This window comes from Haliaeetus leucocephalus, unplaced genomic scaffold (assembly GCF_000737465.1).
Source record: "Haliaeetus leucocephalus isolate CR32 unplaced genomic scaffold, Haliaeetus_leucocephalus-4.0 Scaffold228, whole genome shotgun sequence".
NCBI lineage: Eukaryota > Metazoa > Chordata > Aves > Accipitriformes > Accipitridae > Haliaeetus > Haliaeetus leucocephalus.
The window spans coordinates 359,871-375,455 of NW_010972664.1; the positions used below are offsets into that span (position 1 = coordinate 359,871).

General features: G+C 36.5%; 1 protein-coding gene across 1 annotated transcript in view; it reads left to right on the forward strand.

Annotated features, from left to right (window-relative positions):
• Positions 1-15,585, forward strand: part of TMPRSS15 (transmembrane protease, serine 15) — a 159,488-nt gene that overhangs the window by 103,738 nt on the left and 40,165 nt on the right. Inside the window, 5 exon segments of the mRNA XM_010567628.1 lie at positions 27-157; positions 460-527; positions 3,709-3,851; positions 8,446-8,485; positions 10,452-10,579. Of these exon segments, the coding sequence (XP_010565930.1) occupies positions 27-157; positions 460-527; positions 3,709-3,851; positions 8,446-8,485; positions 10,452-10,579 (510 nt within the window).

The following is a 15,585-nucleotide window of genomic DNA, read 5'->3' on the forward strand; positions in this document are numbered from 1 at the left end:
AATGAATTTTATTTTTAATTATGCAGCTGAAGCAGATGGGAATACTCATGGTTACATGGGAACATTTGAAATACTCTCTGGGACATCATTCACTCCTGCTTTGCAAAACAGATCATCAACTGATTTCAAAGTCCTTGCCTTTGACGTTGAACAATTGGTAAGAACCTATTGGTCTCTGGTTAATTCAAGACTATTTGATAGGTACATTAATTCCCTAACACAACCTGCTGTTGATGGCTTTTTCCTCTCCCCAAAATGAGATATTTCAGGTCCTAAGCCTGGTCAGAACTCAATATATTCCTTATTTGTGAAAATAAGTGAAAGATCAAAGAAAAAGTTTTCTTCTGTAGTCTAGATTTGGGAAGGAAAAATTATTTAGCATTAAAACGATGAATGCAGTGTACAATTGGGTGTATTTTTAATTACTGTATTTGTTCAAGACTTCTCTTTTCCATATAGATACAAAAAGTTTTTCAAGAAAGTGATCTGAAAAATGAATTCAAGAGATGTGAAATTTCCCAGTTCAAGTAGGTACAATTTAATTAAACTTTGCAAATAAAGGTCAAAAGTCCTCACTTAGCTATTTCTCTCAGTAGTACTTACCAATACCTTGCTTTCCAAGAGATCCTTGGGAACATCCTATATTATTCCTTTCATGTCTTATCTCTTCCAAGTGCTGCTGTGGGAAGTTTGACACCAATGTGTTTACTGGGGCAAACTTCCTTCTCAGACTCCTATAAGTCCATGCCTGGACCAAACCAGTAAGGCTGAGCCCTAAGACCAGCTCACAGAACCTCTATATTTTAAAGAATTGTTAATTTTTTTTTTTTTTTCCTCCAAGGTTTATTAGTTGTGCTATGTTTGCAGGATTGCTGGCCCTTGCTATCTAGAAGAAAGTTCAGGTTAGAGATCTGCTGACATAAGCTCAGATGAATGGAAATATACTCCTATGTCCCTATGGACATGAATTCACTTAACTTACTTTCCTTAGGGTGTTAGCAAGTGAGGCTGTCATTTGACACCAGGTAAAGCTGCACCCTGTATGTCCTGAAGAGTCTATAAAATAGGTCCAGTAAGACCTGCTTCATTTATTGAAGCTTGTTTGACCTCATTTTTCAATATCCTGTTATGTTGGTTGTCCTACTGAAGGCCAGCTGGCAAAGAAGTCCAGTATATGCAGTGAGGTCTGCAGTGTTAATTCCATCTGCACTGTTCTTAATAAGGTCCTGATTCATCAAAACACATGTAATACTCTGTCCCATTATTAAACAGTTTCAGAAGACGCTTCCTATGCAGAACTTTATAAACTCAAGGGGAATCATGTGCTTTTGTGTTGTGCTTTGTTTTATTGTTGTGTTTTTCTACAGGAAATCTGAAGATGGCCATGAAAGATTCAAGAAGTCAGAAACTGGGTAATTGCATATGACAAAGTTTACTTAAAATATGGGCAAGAGGCAATGATGCTATTAATTTAGAAACTTCTTCAGTGGACAGTGAACAGATGAAAAAATACATCTTTAGAGATTGGATAAGGCCTTCTAAAGAGCATATGAAGCTTCAAGACATATCTTTCCTCCAAAAACATCCTGTAGGATTAGAAGAAAAAAAATTTAATAGTCCCTGGCACTATCGAGTTAGAAAGAAAAATGGGAAAGGTAAGGACAGTGAAGTAGGTAGGAAACTACCTAGAAAGGAAAGGATATCAGTTTGTGCTGAGCTTGCTAGTAGGAAGCTGCTTAGACTGGGGGGCAGATCTCACATTATCATTAGGAACTTGGGCTTTAAATAAAGAATGGTCTGATGACACACTATGATAGGCAAGAACAAAACAGAGGACAAAAGATTAACACCCTAGTAGAACTGGAAGACTTTGAGAAACGAGTGATGTAATTAGTTATCCTACAGGTGAGACCACAAAATTAAAGAAAAGTTTACATTACATGATGACAAATGATGCAATTCTGTGATACCAGCTGTTCTTGTGATATAAATGTTGTCTGTAAATACATAAAGTGGATAAATATTCAGAGGAGACAGTTCATTTGAATGACCATGCTTGCAAAAGAAAAATGGATATTAGCAAGCTGTGAATACATGCATGTTGAAAATGGGAAGCAGATTTGAATTAGAGCAATCTTTTGATTGGAATAGTGAGGGCATAAACCTAATTAGCTAGAAAGGTGGAGAATGATCACTTTATGAAGGATTTTATAACATCAAGGGAATGGAGTACACAGTGGTAGGAGTAGGTCACTTCCAGGTTTTTGTCCTCGTGAAGGTAGATACAGTCAGCACAATTTGGTTTCTGCACATAGAATGGGACTCTTCTCATCAAAATCTGGGCATCAAAGATGGAGACGTCTCTGAGCTAGTTGCTCAAGGCTCTCTTTGTAAGTGATGGGTTTTTAGAGTTTTCTCATCTGGTCAGTTTAGATGCCTTTTTTAGGGGGAGATCAATTATGCCAAAGAACAGCTTATGTCTTTCCAACAACTGCAATAGGAATCTAGGTATCTGCACTGTAAATATCTATATTTGGTAAAACCAATTCCACAGCTGTATCTTGACACAAATACCACAGAAATCACAGAAAAACCTGATGTCAATGAATGTTGGATCTGGCTTTTAACACATCAGTAAGGATCTGCATTCATTTCTGCTTTGAAATAATAATTGAAATATTACTTTGTCTCAGAAACTATTTTCTAGTTGACTCTTTTCATTTAAAAAGTGTTTACCCCTTTGGGCAATCTCCTTGTTATTTCACCCTTGAAACTCTGCTGAGTCACAAGGATAGCAATAAAAGCTTTTGTTTGCTTAGCATGGCCCAGAGGTTATCAGAAACATGTAAGAAATTAAAGAGACTTTTTCCATATATTGCAAATTGCAAACTAAGCTTAGCAAAATGGCAGGATTAATCACCTCTTACCAAAAAGCACTACTGAGTCAGTTGCAATTGGGTAGTATAAATGCTTAAGAATAAAAAAGTTTGAACCTAAATTTAAGTAAATGGAGAAAAACTTTAGCAAGCATCATACTTTGATGCTACCTTAATCTAGCTACAAATATAAAACTTAATAATAGTATCTAGAAGGGACAGCAGAGAGCAAATAGAAAACACTCTGGCAGAAATTCAGGCCCCATAGAAGTTAAATGTGGTTTAACCACTGATTTCAAAATATCTGTGCTTGCAGCCATTACTGTTTCCTTATGAGAATCCAGGCAATCACACAGCAGATCCTCACAGATGCAGAATCCACAGATTCTTTGCTTTATAAAAGTGATCACTTTGTATTATATTTTTATAACATGAATATATTATATAATTTTCATAACACTTCAAGGTTCACAATCAATATTTTAGGGCTTAAACTAGGAGACCTGTTGAATAACAATAAACCTACTTCTCCTTTAGTTTATCCAAATTCAGCTCCATTGCAGCAATTGATATGGATGTTGTTTTGGTTTTTTCCCACAGTGAAAATAAGAGTAGATAAAGGAAAAAAAAACTGTTTCTCCAAGGTTTAAACCAACCTGATAATTAAGAGGTGTTCCTTTATGTGTCATCTTTGCCAGCCAACACTTAAAGAAACCCTGACTTTGCAAATGAACCCTTGTTGGAAAGAAATACTGTCTAGATGATAAGTCATATAGCAAATTTACTTCATTAGCTTGTATAACTAATCAGCTTCTCTGTTTTGTATTGCTAGTGTTGTTGTGATCTTCAGCCTTTATTTTACCCAGATGGTAACAGTTGAGAAAATAAAAAATGAGCTGGTTTTGGGTTTCAACGCAAATAAAACTAATCTTACCCAGACTTTGAAAATTGATGTGAACAGCATACAAGTCACAGGTAATGCTAGTAAAAATTTTTTTCTCTGTAGAATCCCTTGAGAACTACAGGTAACATGAATGAAAACTTTGGCTCCTAAGGGAAAACTTTGGCAAAGGGATTGTTACTTATGCTTATGGGTACCCTCCTTCCCCATTACAGAACTTTAAGTAGCAGCTGAAAGAATCATTTACAACCTTGTCAACTAGAAAGTATGAGTCAGCATTGTGTGTTCACTAAGCAGGGAGTAAAGGACAAAGTTGTGATTTCCCAGTGAAAACCACTCAACTTCGTGTCTTTTATGTAGCATAACATTTCTAATTTCATTATCCCTTAAATTAAAGCAATTAAGCCCCAACTGTGTTGTTTCATAAGTAAATGCAATTGCCATTTTGTTTTGCTAAAGAATAAGGAAAAGGGCTCAGCCTCACAGTGAGTGAAGACTTATTTATTGAAAAGATTTCAGTAAGAACAACAAACTGAATACAGAGTGTGGCTTCTGGACAAGTATGCCCAAGGAACTGACTTCATATTCCTCTAAAGCTTAGGTAAAGTGTAAATGGGAAAAAAAGGCATGTGGCTTTAAAAATTAGGTAGTTTTAAATTCTGCAAATATATAAATATAGTGATTTTATGTAAGTACCAGAAAATTTATCAAAGCCTAAATGGAAGCCCAAAGAGATCAATGGAAATCCTTGTTTTTACCTCAATAAGCTTCAAAACAGACCTTCACTGAGAGTGAGGATAAAAAGTAATTTGAATCCTTTGAAGTGGAAGTTGATTAGCTGACATTTGAAGACCTGCTGGAGATACTATTAAGTAGCAACTGATTGCTTTAAGGAGAGTGGGACATCTGGTGTGCAATGTCTCTTACTCTATTCTAAAAGGTACGTTTTTTGCTAAGTACTTCAGGTATTCAAAAGCTAAATTCAGAGTCTTGACATCTTTATTTCTCTTTACTACTTGCACCACATATAAGAAGTTGTTCTAAATAACTGCACATCACTGTTGAAAGTGATTGCTCATTATACTTCAAAAATGTCACCAAATAAAATTATGAAGAGCTTTTTAAAAGATTGTATATCTATTGATGAACTTTGAAGTAGTCAAACTTTTCTTGCTGTGGATCATTAAAATGCCTCTTTTCACATGAGATACCATCTGTCCATTCCATTAGGAGTGCTTCAATAAAATAACAACTGTAACTAATTAGCGATCATAATCATATATGGCACTTTTGCATCCTATATCTCAGTATGTTCTGCAAGAGAAGTCCTGTTCCTATTTCAGAGGAGGAGGCAACTACAACACAGGTGTGGCTAACTTGAAATCACAGTTTTCACAGTGATTAGAAGTAACTTATTTTCTTGCGAATTATCCCAGGTTAATTTTAACTCATTTATCTGATCTAAACACTGTTCTATAAGACACAGGTGCTCTGAAAATCTCCATCGTATAAAAAGTGTCAAGACAGAGATTTCCCAGATGAAGACATTTTATATGCAATACAATGAATGGGGATTGAGGATTGAAAGGGATTAATATAGACCTTTCCTCCTTAGGAAGATCATAGAGTTTGAGAAAAGGCTGGGAACAGGGTGAGATGTTCAAAAGGAAGGAAGCAGGACACTGCTAGTGATTTAAAGAGAAGTAGTCACAGCTGATTTATTTTTTTTTATTTAAACTTTCTTTCTGAGTTGTGTAAAACTAGATATTGTGCTATAAAAGGAGTTTATAACGAACTTGCTTTCTTCCAGTAGCTGCTGAAACTCTTACTACAATGATGCCTTTAACTTCACCAGGTCAGTATCTTTCATAAAACAGAAACTATTTTTTTTTACAAATACATGAAGAAACATAAGACTTGCTGTTCAGGTAGTATAACGTAGTAACGCTGCCTTAGCTGTAACTAGGGCTTGACTTTTAGGGTCCATTCAGTGATAGTTAGCTGCCCTTCATTGTTTCTGACCATTTGAGCAAGCAGTGATCTGAAGTCTGTACAAAAGCTGTAAGACCTTAATTAGTGAATGAAAACAGAAGTTGAGTCTCCATCAGCCAGCTGAGTGTCAAGCTGAAGTTTTCACAGATTTAGGCAGGTAGATGAGGCTGGGGAGTCCTACTCTCATGCTGTGATTACCAATATAGTGAGCAATGTTGATTGATAGACTTTCCTTCCCCTATCACTGGAAGTCTTAGGATGATAGGGTATGAAGCAGACACAACTCCTTGGTCTCACAAATTCACTGACTACAAACCTGCCAAAAGTCAGTCAGAGAGCTGAATAATACAGCAGGTGCTTTGTAGCACTACATGCAGGTCGAGTTGTTGCATACAAACTGCATACAAATTATCACATACAATTCTCCAGGGCAGGGTATCAGACCAGGAGCTTTGTGCAATTTCTGTGAGCTAAAGAAAGGCACCTATGAATATAGGAACCAAGTATTTACTGCTAGTCTAATTACAGCCATAACAATGAAAGTGTTGTATTAGTCTAGTTACAGGCTAACGCATATAGTCCAAAGTGTACAACTACTACAGCTTATTCCCAATGATACAGTTAAAACTGCTAACACACGAATTTTCTCTTATCTATCCGTTCCTCTGGTATGCTATCTCAATGCTCCTCTGAGTCCTAAGTTCAATGGTGCTAATCATCCTCAAGAAGAAATGGGGAGGTGTGGGTGTGGTGGCAGGGGAAGTGAGTTGGGAGTTGTCAGCACCCCAGGCTGGAATGGAATAATATTCTTGGTCTGGATTCCTTCCCACTTGGTCCTAGGTCTGCTTGGGGTCATTTTTGTATGTTTGCTAACAGTGTCTGCCTCCTTGCTCTTTTTCTTTCAGTCCAAATCCCACGATATACCTAAGTTTTACCATATGTGGTATGTTTACATCTGCTGGTGCTTGGGTTTTGGCTCTGTTCACACTAAAACCATCCTCACCCACCTCACATGTTACTTTAGTGAGATCACACAGTAATTGACCATTTGTGATTTGTGCTTATACCACTGATGCCTCTGTCACTGTCCTGTGCTTTTCCTCTCATGGTTTTTGCTGTCAACTTGTGCATGCACTTTTGGAAGTGCCTGTAACAGTCCCAATTTTTTTCAACAGTCTTCAAGAGATAGCTTCCTGATAATTGTTTCATTAGAACTGCTTGCTCATGCATGCACCTGTGTTTTAGGTCTTTGAATGTTTCATTCCTTCCAAAATAGTGATCCTTTAGGAAATATGTAGACAGATATGTAGGTAGATATGTATGTATATAACACTTTGGAAACTACTGTGAAGATATGAATGAAGCTTCCTTCTTTGAATGTAGCTGTGTGAGAGCAACAGTCCATCCAGCTGCACCCTTCCTACACCTTCTGCTGGGCCCTCCTCTCCCTCTGTCTGAGGAACTGTGTCTTTAAAGTTGCTGACATAGAACGGTGCATAATCCATTTAATGCAAAATGTCCTAGCTTAGCTTAATAGTGTTTGCTAAATAAGCATGTTTTGATAGAAAATTGGTAGGAAGTCCTCATGCAAGTTTGTGCACTAGTAAGTCTGAGAGAGCAGGAACATCTAACAAAAGTAAGTCTGTGTTGGCCAATGATCAGCAACTTCTGCCAGCAAAACTGATAGGTGACAAACTATAGACAAGGCAAGAAGGCCTTACCGCATCTCTTACTTTATTCCTTCTGGCCTTTCATCTTATAAACTAAGGGAGAGGATCCATTAACTGTAGTGACATGGGGATCTTTTTCAGCTGAGGACATCATCATCCTACTCACGTATTTGAGTCTTAATCTAGAAAGTAAAAATAGTAAACAGGGATGCTAATGCAAATTCAAAGTGGGAAAAAAAGACTATTGGGGAGCTGGAAACACCAGGGCCATCCTCAGTGATTTTTATTAAAATCACATCTAAGTAGAAATTGTGTTGGAGCAATCACAAATAAGCATTCCATTTTTCCAGAATGTTTTGCAGTTTACTATCACTAATACAAATCTACTTATTTACCTAGGCATTTGTTCACGTGTAAATATGTATACACACAGGTATGTATGTATGCCTGTATGTAAATATACAAATACTAGAAAGATTTGAGGCTTCTCTCCTCACACTGTGATAACTGATTTGTTTAGCAATCTTATTTATAAGAAAATGTACATACACATTATAGTACTAATATTAAAGTTGTCATAACTTATCTTGTTTCAGCAAATCCCGTGACTCTTATTACAAGCTCCCTGACACCATCTTCAGGTTAGAACTTTTCCCTACCAGGGAAAGACAAGAAAGTACTGCTGTTATTTTAATAGGAAAAAAACCCTGAAAGTCTTTTGAAGTTATTGAAAAGCATGTGACTAGTGCTAAAAGAATGAGATTTAAAATACACTTGGGTTCCACATTATTTTTCTTATGTTTATTGTGACATTTGACCTTTAGGATCAAGCCACTCAAGCTGGTGTTACCATATCATTACCTAAACTGGAGTGTGTGGATACAGCAAATAATGCAGATATAAGAGCAGACTAGCTGCTGCTTAGTTCTGCCCAAGCAACTGCAGAGGTGCTGCCAGAGAGCAAGAAGTAGAGTTCTAACTTTGGGTTGTGTTTGCCCAGGTTCAGGACAGCTCACCACAAGCAAGTTCTCAACAACTGTAGGTAGGTAACTACAGACAGGGAGAAGCAGGGAGTGTATATGAAACAATCTGAGATCTCAGAATTACACTGTTTGCCTACGGCCTCTTCTCACATTATTAAATTCTCACATTCCATTCCTACAAATACATGATATGTGGGTTTACCTTTGATTTGACCAAGGAGACCTCTTCAAGGAGAAGGGACTTCTAAGACTGTACATTCTACAAAAATGGTATATGTGTTGTGTATATTGACACTTCTACTGACTGCTCATTTTTGTTTCCTATTATTTCTTCGGGCTCTTTGGGGGGAAAAAAAACAAAAAACAAAAAAACCCCAACCTGTTAGCAAATTCTCACATGACTTCCAATGGACAGAAAGCCAAAGCTGTCTGAATCTTTGAAAACCTTCCCTAGCCTTATTAAATGGTGAAATATATATGACATTTACAAGCATTTTCAAATGGGTCTAATGTATTTACTGCCATTTTTTAGCTGAGTATAGCAATTACATTGCAATTTAGGGTAATTTGCTGTTTAAAAAAAAGTCAAAATGTTTTACTAGAAAATGTTAATTTCTTTCTATCCAGTAGGTGGCAATGCTGTTTAGTTTTCTGAGTGAAGACTAAACCTAGAATTGATCATGTCGTATGTAAACAATGTTTTCTTGCATATTGGGCTTGTGCAACACATATTCCTAGATTATTGGTTGGGGTTTTGTTCTGGGTCTAGAACACACAGTTTCGTCTCTGTTCATCTGTGGCCATTCATTGGCACTGTATCACTTCCAACACTTGACTAAACTATGTTTGGTTTGCTTCAATTACCAATTGGATGCAACATGGCAGTTCTTGCTTTACAGTGTCTTCATTATTAACAGTGAAAGTGTTTTGTAAAGCACTTTGAAATATTACAATACATCCAAACCAATTTCAGTCCTTGTCACTTATACTGATATACAATACAATATCATACAAGCATTCACTTAATCTGATTACAGAACTAACAGTTTTATGAAAAAGTAAATCAAGCAATAATGGTTAGAAGCTGCAAGATCAGTTTTACAAATTAATATTTTTCCCTCTTGCATAAGAAATTTTTACTTTTTTCTGTACTTCAGTAAATGCTTGCTGAAAAGGAACTATGTGAATAGTGCTGAGTGAATAGTTTCCACAGATTTTAATGCAATTTTCAAGAATTTTGAAATTAGTAATTATCCAAAGCTTATTTTAGCTACATGTTTTTGTTCACTTTAATAGGACCTACTTGAATTCTACAGATGTCTAGGACCAAAACTATCTAAAGACTAAAAGAGCATGTTCGCACTGGATGAACATTTATGCTCAAGGAAAACACTATTAGTGAGATTCCACAATTTTAAGGATCTGCCCATGTATTCTTTTTGCAGAAATTTGCCCTTAACTTATAAATATAATTTGCAAATCTGAAAAGAATAGGGTTTCTGATATTCCTGGTATTTCAAAATCCAGTCTTAAAGGCTTTCGTTTTCAAGATATGCTAGTTAAAAAAATGAGATTCTTTAGCATGATGAAGTGCAACATTGTGATGTGTTGAAGTTGAAGATATTAAATTAAATTATATTACTAAAACCAGAGATTTTTCACCGCTATTTAAACCAAAGTACAGTTTTCTCATGTCATTCAAGCATAAGAAATTGGAAAATGTCATTTATTATATTGCATAAAGTAGTTTATTTGGGCAGAGGAAGGAAATGGGAATTCATGGAAATTTTCTTCCAGCCCTATTTCAAGCTTAGTTTCAAAAAATATGTCACTTCTGAGAACTTCCTCCATACTGTGCTTAATTTATCTTCTTAGTATGTGATATTTCATTCCAGGCTTCTGAAAATGCAGTTTTGTAAAACATAATAGAGCAGTTGATTTGATTTGTGCTAAAGTAAGCAAAGGTAAGTCAATTTTCCTTTGTAGTGAAACTGCATTACTGCTGTGCTGTTATTGCTATTGTCCTTATTATTTCAGCTGAGTGTTTGCCACCTGATGAACTTTGTGATGATGGTGTAACCTGCATTAGAGAAGATTTATTTTGTGATGGAGTCTTGGACTGCCCAGATGGTTCAGATGAATCTGAAAAAACGTGTGGTAAGAATGTAAACCCCTGTGAATCAGTCTTTTTAAACATACTTAAACTTGTCAGTAGTTTGTAAATTGTTTATAGGCAATAAACTGCATGGTGAAGTCCAAATCAATTCTACTAAAAATATTAACAAGAGAGATTGTTATAATCTTTATCTTCTAAATAGAAACAATTTTCTTTAAAATTCTCATTAATGAAGAATATGCTTAATAAATAATGAAGAAATACTATAATCTGGGTGTATTAATATAAAATAATATAGAAATTATTAGTTACTATAACATAAATATAATGTAAATTATAAAATAATATAGAAATTTCATATGAAGTTGTGTACCAGTAATATCAAATAATATTCTTTTTAAAAAATTAAAATTATGACCCTATACAAATATAAAGTCACATTATCTAGTATCAGAAACCACCTAATGGCATATCTGGAGTCAGAAGGGAGGTTTCTCTTTCAATTCTAGCATTTAGAATATCATCATACAAAACACTACAAACAGCTTTTCCCAGGTTACTGTGTACACTCAGATACATTGATGTTGTACATCCAGAAACACAGATGGGATGGGGGGGGAAGAGGGTGGGCAGTGCAGCATTTTGCAGCCAGGGCATGCGAGTGTGACTGCAGGATGGAGCCCTGGCAGGATGTCTTAACTCTGTTGGCCACCCACCTGCATCTCCCTACACGGATTGCCAGGGAACAGGAGTGTCTGTATGACTCTGACACAAATGTTTGAGTTGCTGGCACCACTGTGAGAGGTGCAAGATGAGGATGTGAAAATCTGGGCAATGGGCTCTAGGTGGCCCTGCTTGAGCAGGGGGTTGGACGAAATGACCTCCAGAGGTCCCTTCCAATCTCAACCCTTCTGTGATTCTGTGAAAGTCTTACAAACCTGAAACCTGATAGGTTTTTAACGGAAAAAGCTTATATCCTTCAGCACCAGTGAGTTTATTTGCCTTTATCTATCTAGTTTCCCTGAGCACCTTTTTGTGCAGAGCAGCCACTGTTCCATGCAGCAGTGAACACTGTGAAATTGTACCGAGGAGTCTGACTACATTGCTGCTTACCAAACTGTGTGCAGCTTGTTGGTGGGGAGGCATGCACGTTAATGTTGTCTGCATTGCTCTTCACAGTCTCAGCTCTCAGTTCAAAGTCTGTAAAGTTTTCCTGCAAAGAGAGCTTTGCAAATGTTTTAGGAAAAGTTGGAGCGATTAACTCCCCAAGTGTTGTGGTTTGTTTGGTTGGTTTTTATAGAATTTGGTGCTAGAAATCTGGAAAGCTTATTTCCCTTCTGCTGTGAGAACAGCCTTCTGAGGTCTCCTGAGAATAATTGTGGGCAGTCCAGTCTGAGCTTTCAGAAACTTGTAAAATGCTGGGCTCTAGTTTAAAAACAAACAAGCGAGTAAAAGACCAATGTTTTTTAAGGAATCTGCAAGCCTGATTCTGAAGGCTAATGGCATCCTGACCCCTTCTACCAGAAGTGTAATTTTCTTCAGGAATAAAAAGGTGAATTGCAGACCTGCCCATTACTTGCATTCTTCTGAGTGCAGCCAATTCAGAAGGGATAGTTAGCTGAACTTTTGGGGGAAAATATCCATCAAAATACTTCAGTAGAATATCAACTGAAACACATCCAAATGTCTTTTCTAGATTAACAGCTGCATCCAGCTAGATCATAAGGATGGTGGGCTCTGAGCAGGTCCCTGTACAGTTGAGGAAATCAGAAGGTCCTAAAGTAGCTTCAGCTAGATCTCTGTTTCACTGCAAGAGTTAAGGTAGCACAACCCAAGACTTATTCAGTCATTCATTTCTACAATCATACTGTTGTTTTGAGACATGGATTTTGTTTGGGGGTTTTGTTTTGTTTTGGTTTATGTTATTTTATTTTAGCTACAGCTAAATAAAAAAGTGCAGATCCATATAGTTAAAAAGTAGTATTATACATCTCATCAAAATGAATGCTTTTTAGTTACTATGAATTATTAGGTCTGAGTTTACAAGTTTTGCTCACATTTTATTAAAGATATTACAGTCAGACCTGTTATATAGGACAGAATTTAATTGATATTCATACATTGGTAGATACAGACAAAAATAAGCTCACCTACTTGCAGTCAAAGCTATGTAAACATGACTCAGCTGTGCCTTGGAGGCTACACAGTGGTTTAAGTTACGAATTGTGCTTAAGCAGAGTTCTTCAGCTGAGGCATAGCCTCTTATGCACATAGCTTTTGGAGGTGATTTGCGTCTCTCACTGAATCTCTACCAAATATAAGTTGTGAATGCCCTGCTCCTTTGTAACTGAGCATATTATTTCTTAATCAGCATTTTAACAGTCACTAAAGAATATGCACAACTGAGATAAAAATTTCAGGAATGTGCATACAAGTAAAAATAGACAGATTGTCATAAGGAAACTAGCTACAGTTATGCTCCACTTCAGGGAGCTGGATCATTTGTCCCTGTTCATCTTCACTGATGCCTGGTATTTCCAAGCAACTCATTCAGTTACCATTAGTTTAGCAGTTTCAGCTCATAACCTTACAGAAATACAATTCTGGCTGGAGGACAAATTGTTGCTCTATGACTCTTACGTTACATTTTAGCCTTAGAATTTTCCATCCAAAAACTCTGAGCTTTTCCAAATTTATATATTTAGGTTTCTTAGCAGACTTTGCAAAACCAGTAGAATGACTGGCAATAAGCTGTATGCACGTATGGGATACCTGCCAATTCTCCCACCTCTTCGATTTTTGACTTATGTCCCATCCCTAGAGTAACTTAATACAGTCATATAAAAGCTAAAACTGTCTAGATTTTCAGAAGTGCTTCAGAGTGAGATTTACAGCTAATTCACTATTTGTGCTACAAGTGCTCTTGCACATAACAGAGTTGCTGCCGTTAAACAACTGGGTTTGTTTTTTCATCTTGATTATTATTCCCTTTAGTACTTCTCATTTTAGAATATGTTAATGGTTTTAAAATATAGGGTACAGGGGTGAATTTTAATAGTCTCTTCCTGCATTAGACAGAACTCAGTAAAATCTCAGATTCTCAGCAGAGTTTCAGGCAACTGAATGCCTTCAGTTTTTTGGTTGTATTGATTAAAATTATCTTGAAAAGTTTCTTTCTGGCTCTGCAATGCAGTGCAGTAACAAAAGGCATTGCAAAAGTGCAGTTAGCAATTTCAGTGAAAGGGTCTCTAGACAAATGTGAAAGTCTGAACAGCATCTATTAATAATAGCTGGCATTGCTGAAAAGCAGCTATGTAGCACATAAGTCTAAGGAAAGGGAGACTGGAGGCTGATCCCAGGAGGTGTTTCTCTCTACAGACTCTCTTTGCAGTTGTTCTATGTCTAGGCTAATGTGTTGTGATTACCTACCTCATAGCATCACTACAGTACTGAGAGAGATTAATCATATGTAAGCCAGGAAGTAATGTACTGTCCTTGGCAGAGAAAGATCCTGTCAAGCAAAAGATGTGGACTTGATCTGACCAGTTTGGGGAGCTTCTCCCTGCAATTCAAGGATTACAGGATTAAGCCCTCCTAATGTGAGCTGTATGCAACATAAGTAAATAGAAATGGACAGCAAGATGCATGTTGGGGAAGCAGTGAAAGTGATTCCTATAAAACATGTTCTCCTAATGAGACAGGAGACAACTGAGGCTTTTCTGAGGGCTCCAGGAGGAGGCAGAAATGTAAAGACTTCTCTGACCCTGTCCACCTGTGACCACAGCTGCCTCCTCCCCACAATGAGAAAGCACTGGGAGGTTCTTCAGGGAAATAGGACCAGTCCTAGCTATCTTCATGTTCATTTCTGAGATATTAAGCACTGACTATTGCTAGGCTGTGAATGAGCAGCCTAAGGATTTTTCCCTGAATCTTTCTGTCCTGTTTCAAGTTACTCACTGTGTGTTAAGAGATAAGAAGAAACAAATAAAAGGAAACAAGAAGAACAGAAATGAATTGTTGACAAAAGCAAACTTTTGTCATTAATTTTATTAATACAGTATGCTATTTCTCTATTTATTACTGCCAGTGCTATAAACTCCTTTTTAGATCAGGATGTGTCTTGCTAACAACTTGTTAACAGTATCACTTTTTTTACACTTTGTTAATAACAAGTTGGGCACTTTCCTTCTTCTCACACTGATTTTATTCTTCTCAGTGGGAAATGATTGTAAATATTAGCCCAATTGTACAGACAGGAGTCACATGAATTTAAATGGACAGAAAAAGTACTTCTATACTAATTACCAGCTCTAAAGCTGTAGCCTATTCTGATAAAAAGTTATATAGAATAGTAACTCTCTTTCATGGACATTTTTTCTCTATGTATTTAAAATCTGATATGTTCTGTTTTCCTCTCAAAGGCCATAAAGATTGCAAAGGGGAATGTGTTTCTATTCCAGCTCATGCATTAGACATATCATCATTAGTGAAGTTCATTCTGCAGTCTTTATTAACAGTGCATGCCTGAACCTGACTGAAACAAAGCTTAATTTTTATGTTGTGTTTGCTACGGTGGTAGTCAGAAAGAATTTTACACTTATAAAATGAACAGACAAGGAGCCCAGATTTATCATTATGTATATCATTTCCCAGAGGAGAAATAAGCTCAATAAAATTTCCATTTAATTTTCAATATGATTGATTATTCATAATTTGTGTAGTCATTATGGGTATGATTTCATTTGTGATGTTAATGAAAAGGCCTATCTAACTTCTGAGTACCTGCCTCAAATTGATGAACTTGTCCTTACCTCTCCAGATAATCATGTATGGTGCTGATTTTATCCTTACTTGAAAGCTTTATGATGTTTTCTGAGAAACTGAAGAAAAACCATCATCAGACAGATTCCTAACATAATGTTCAAGAGATGCAGCAAAAGCTTCAACAGTGCTTCAGTGTCTGCTGAAATAAAATAACTCTACATGAATTAGCATCTCCAATCTTGCTGAGGCTTAAAAATAGACTATTTTTTTTTTTAATAACTGA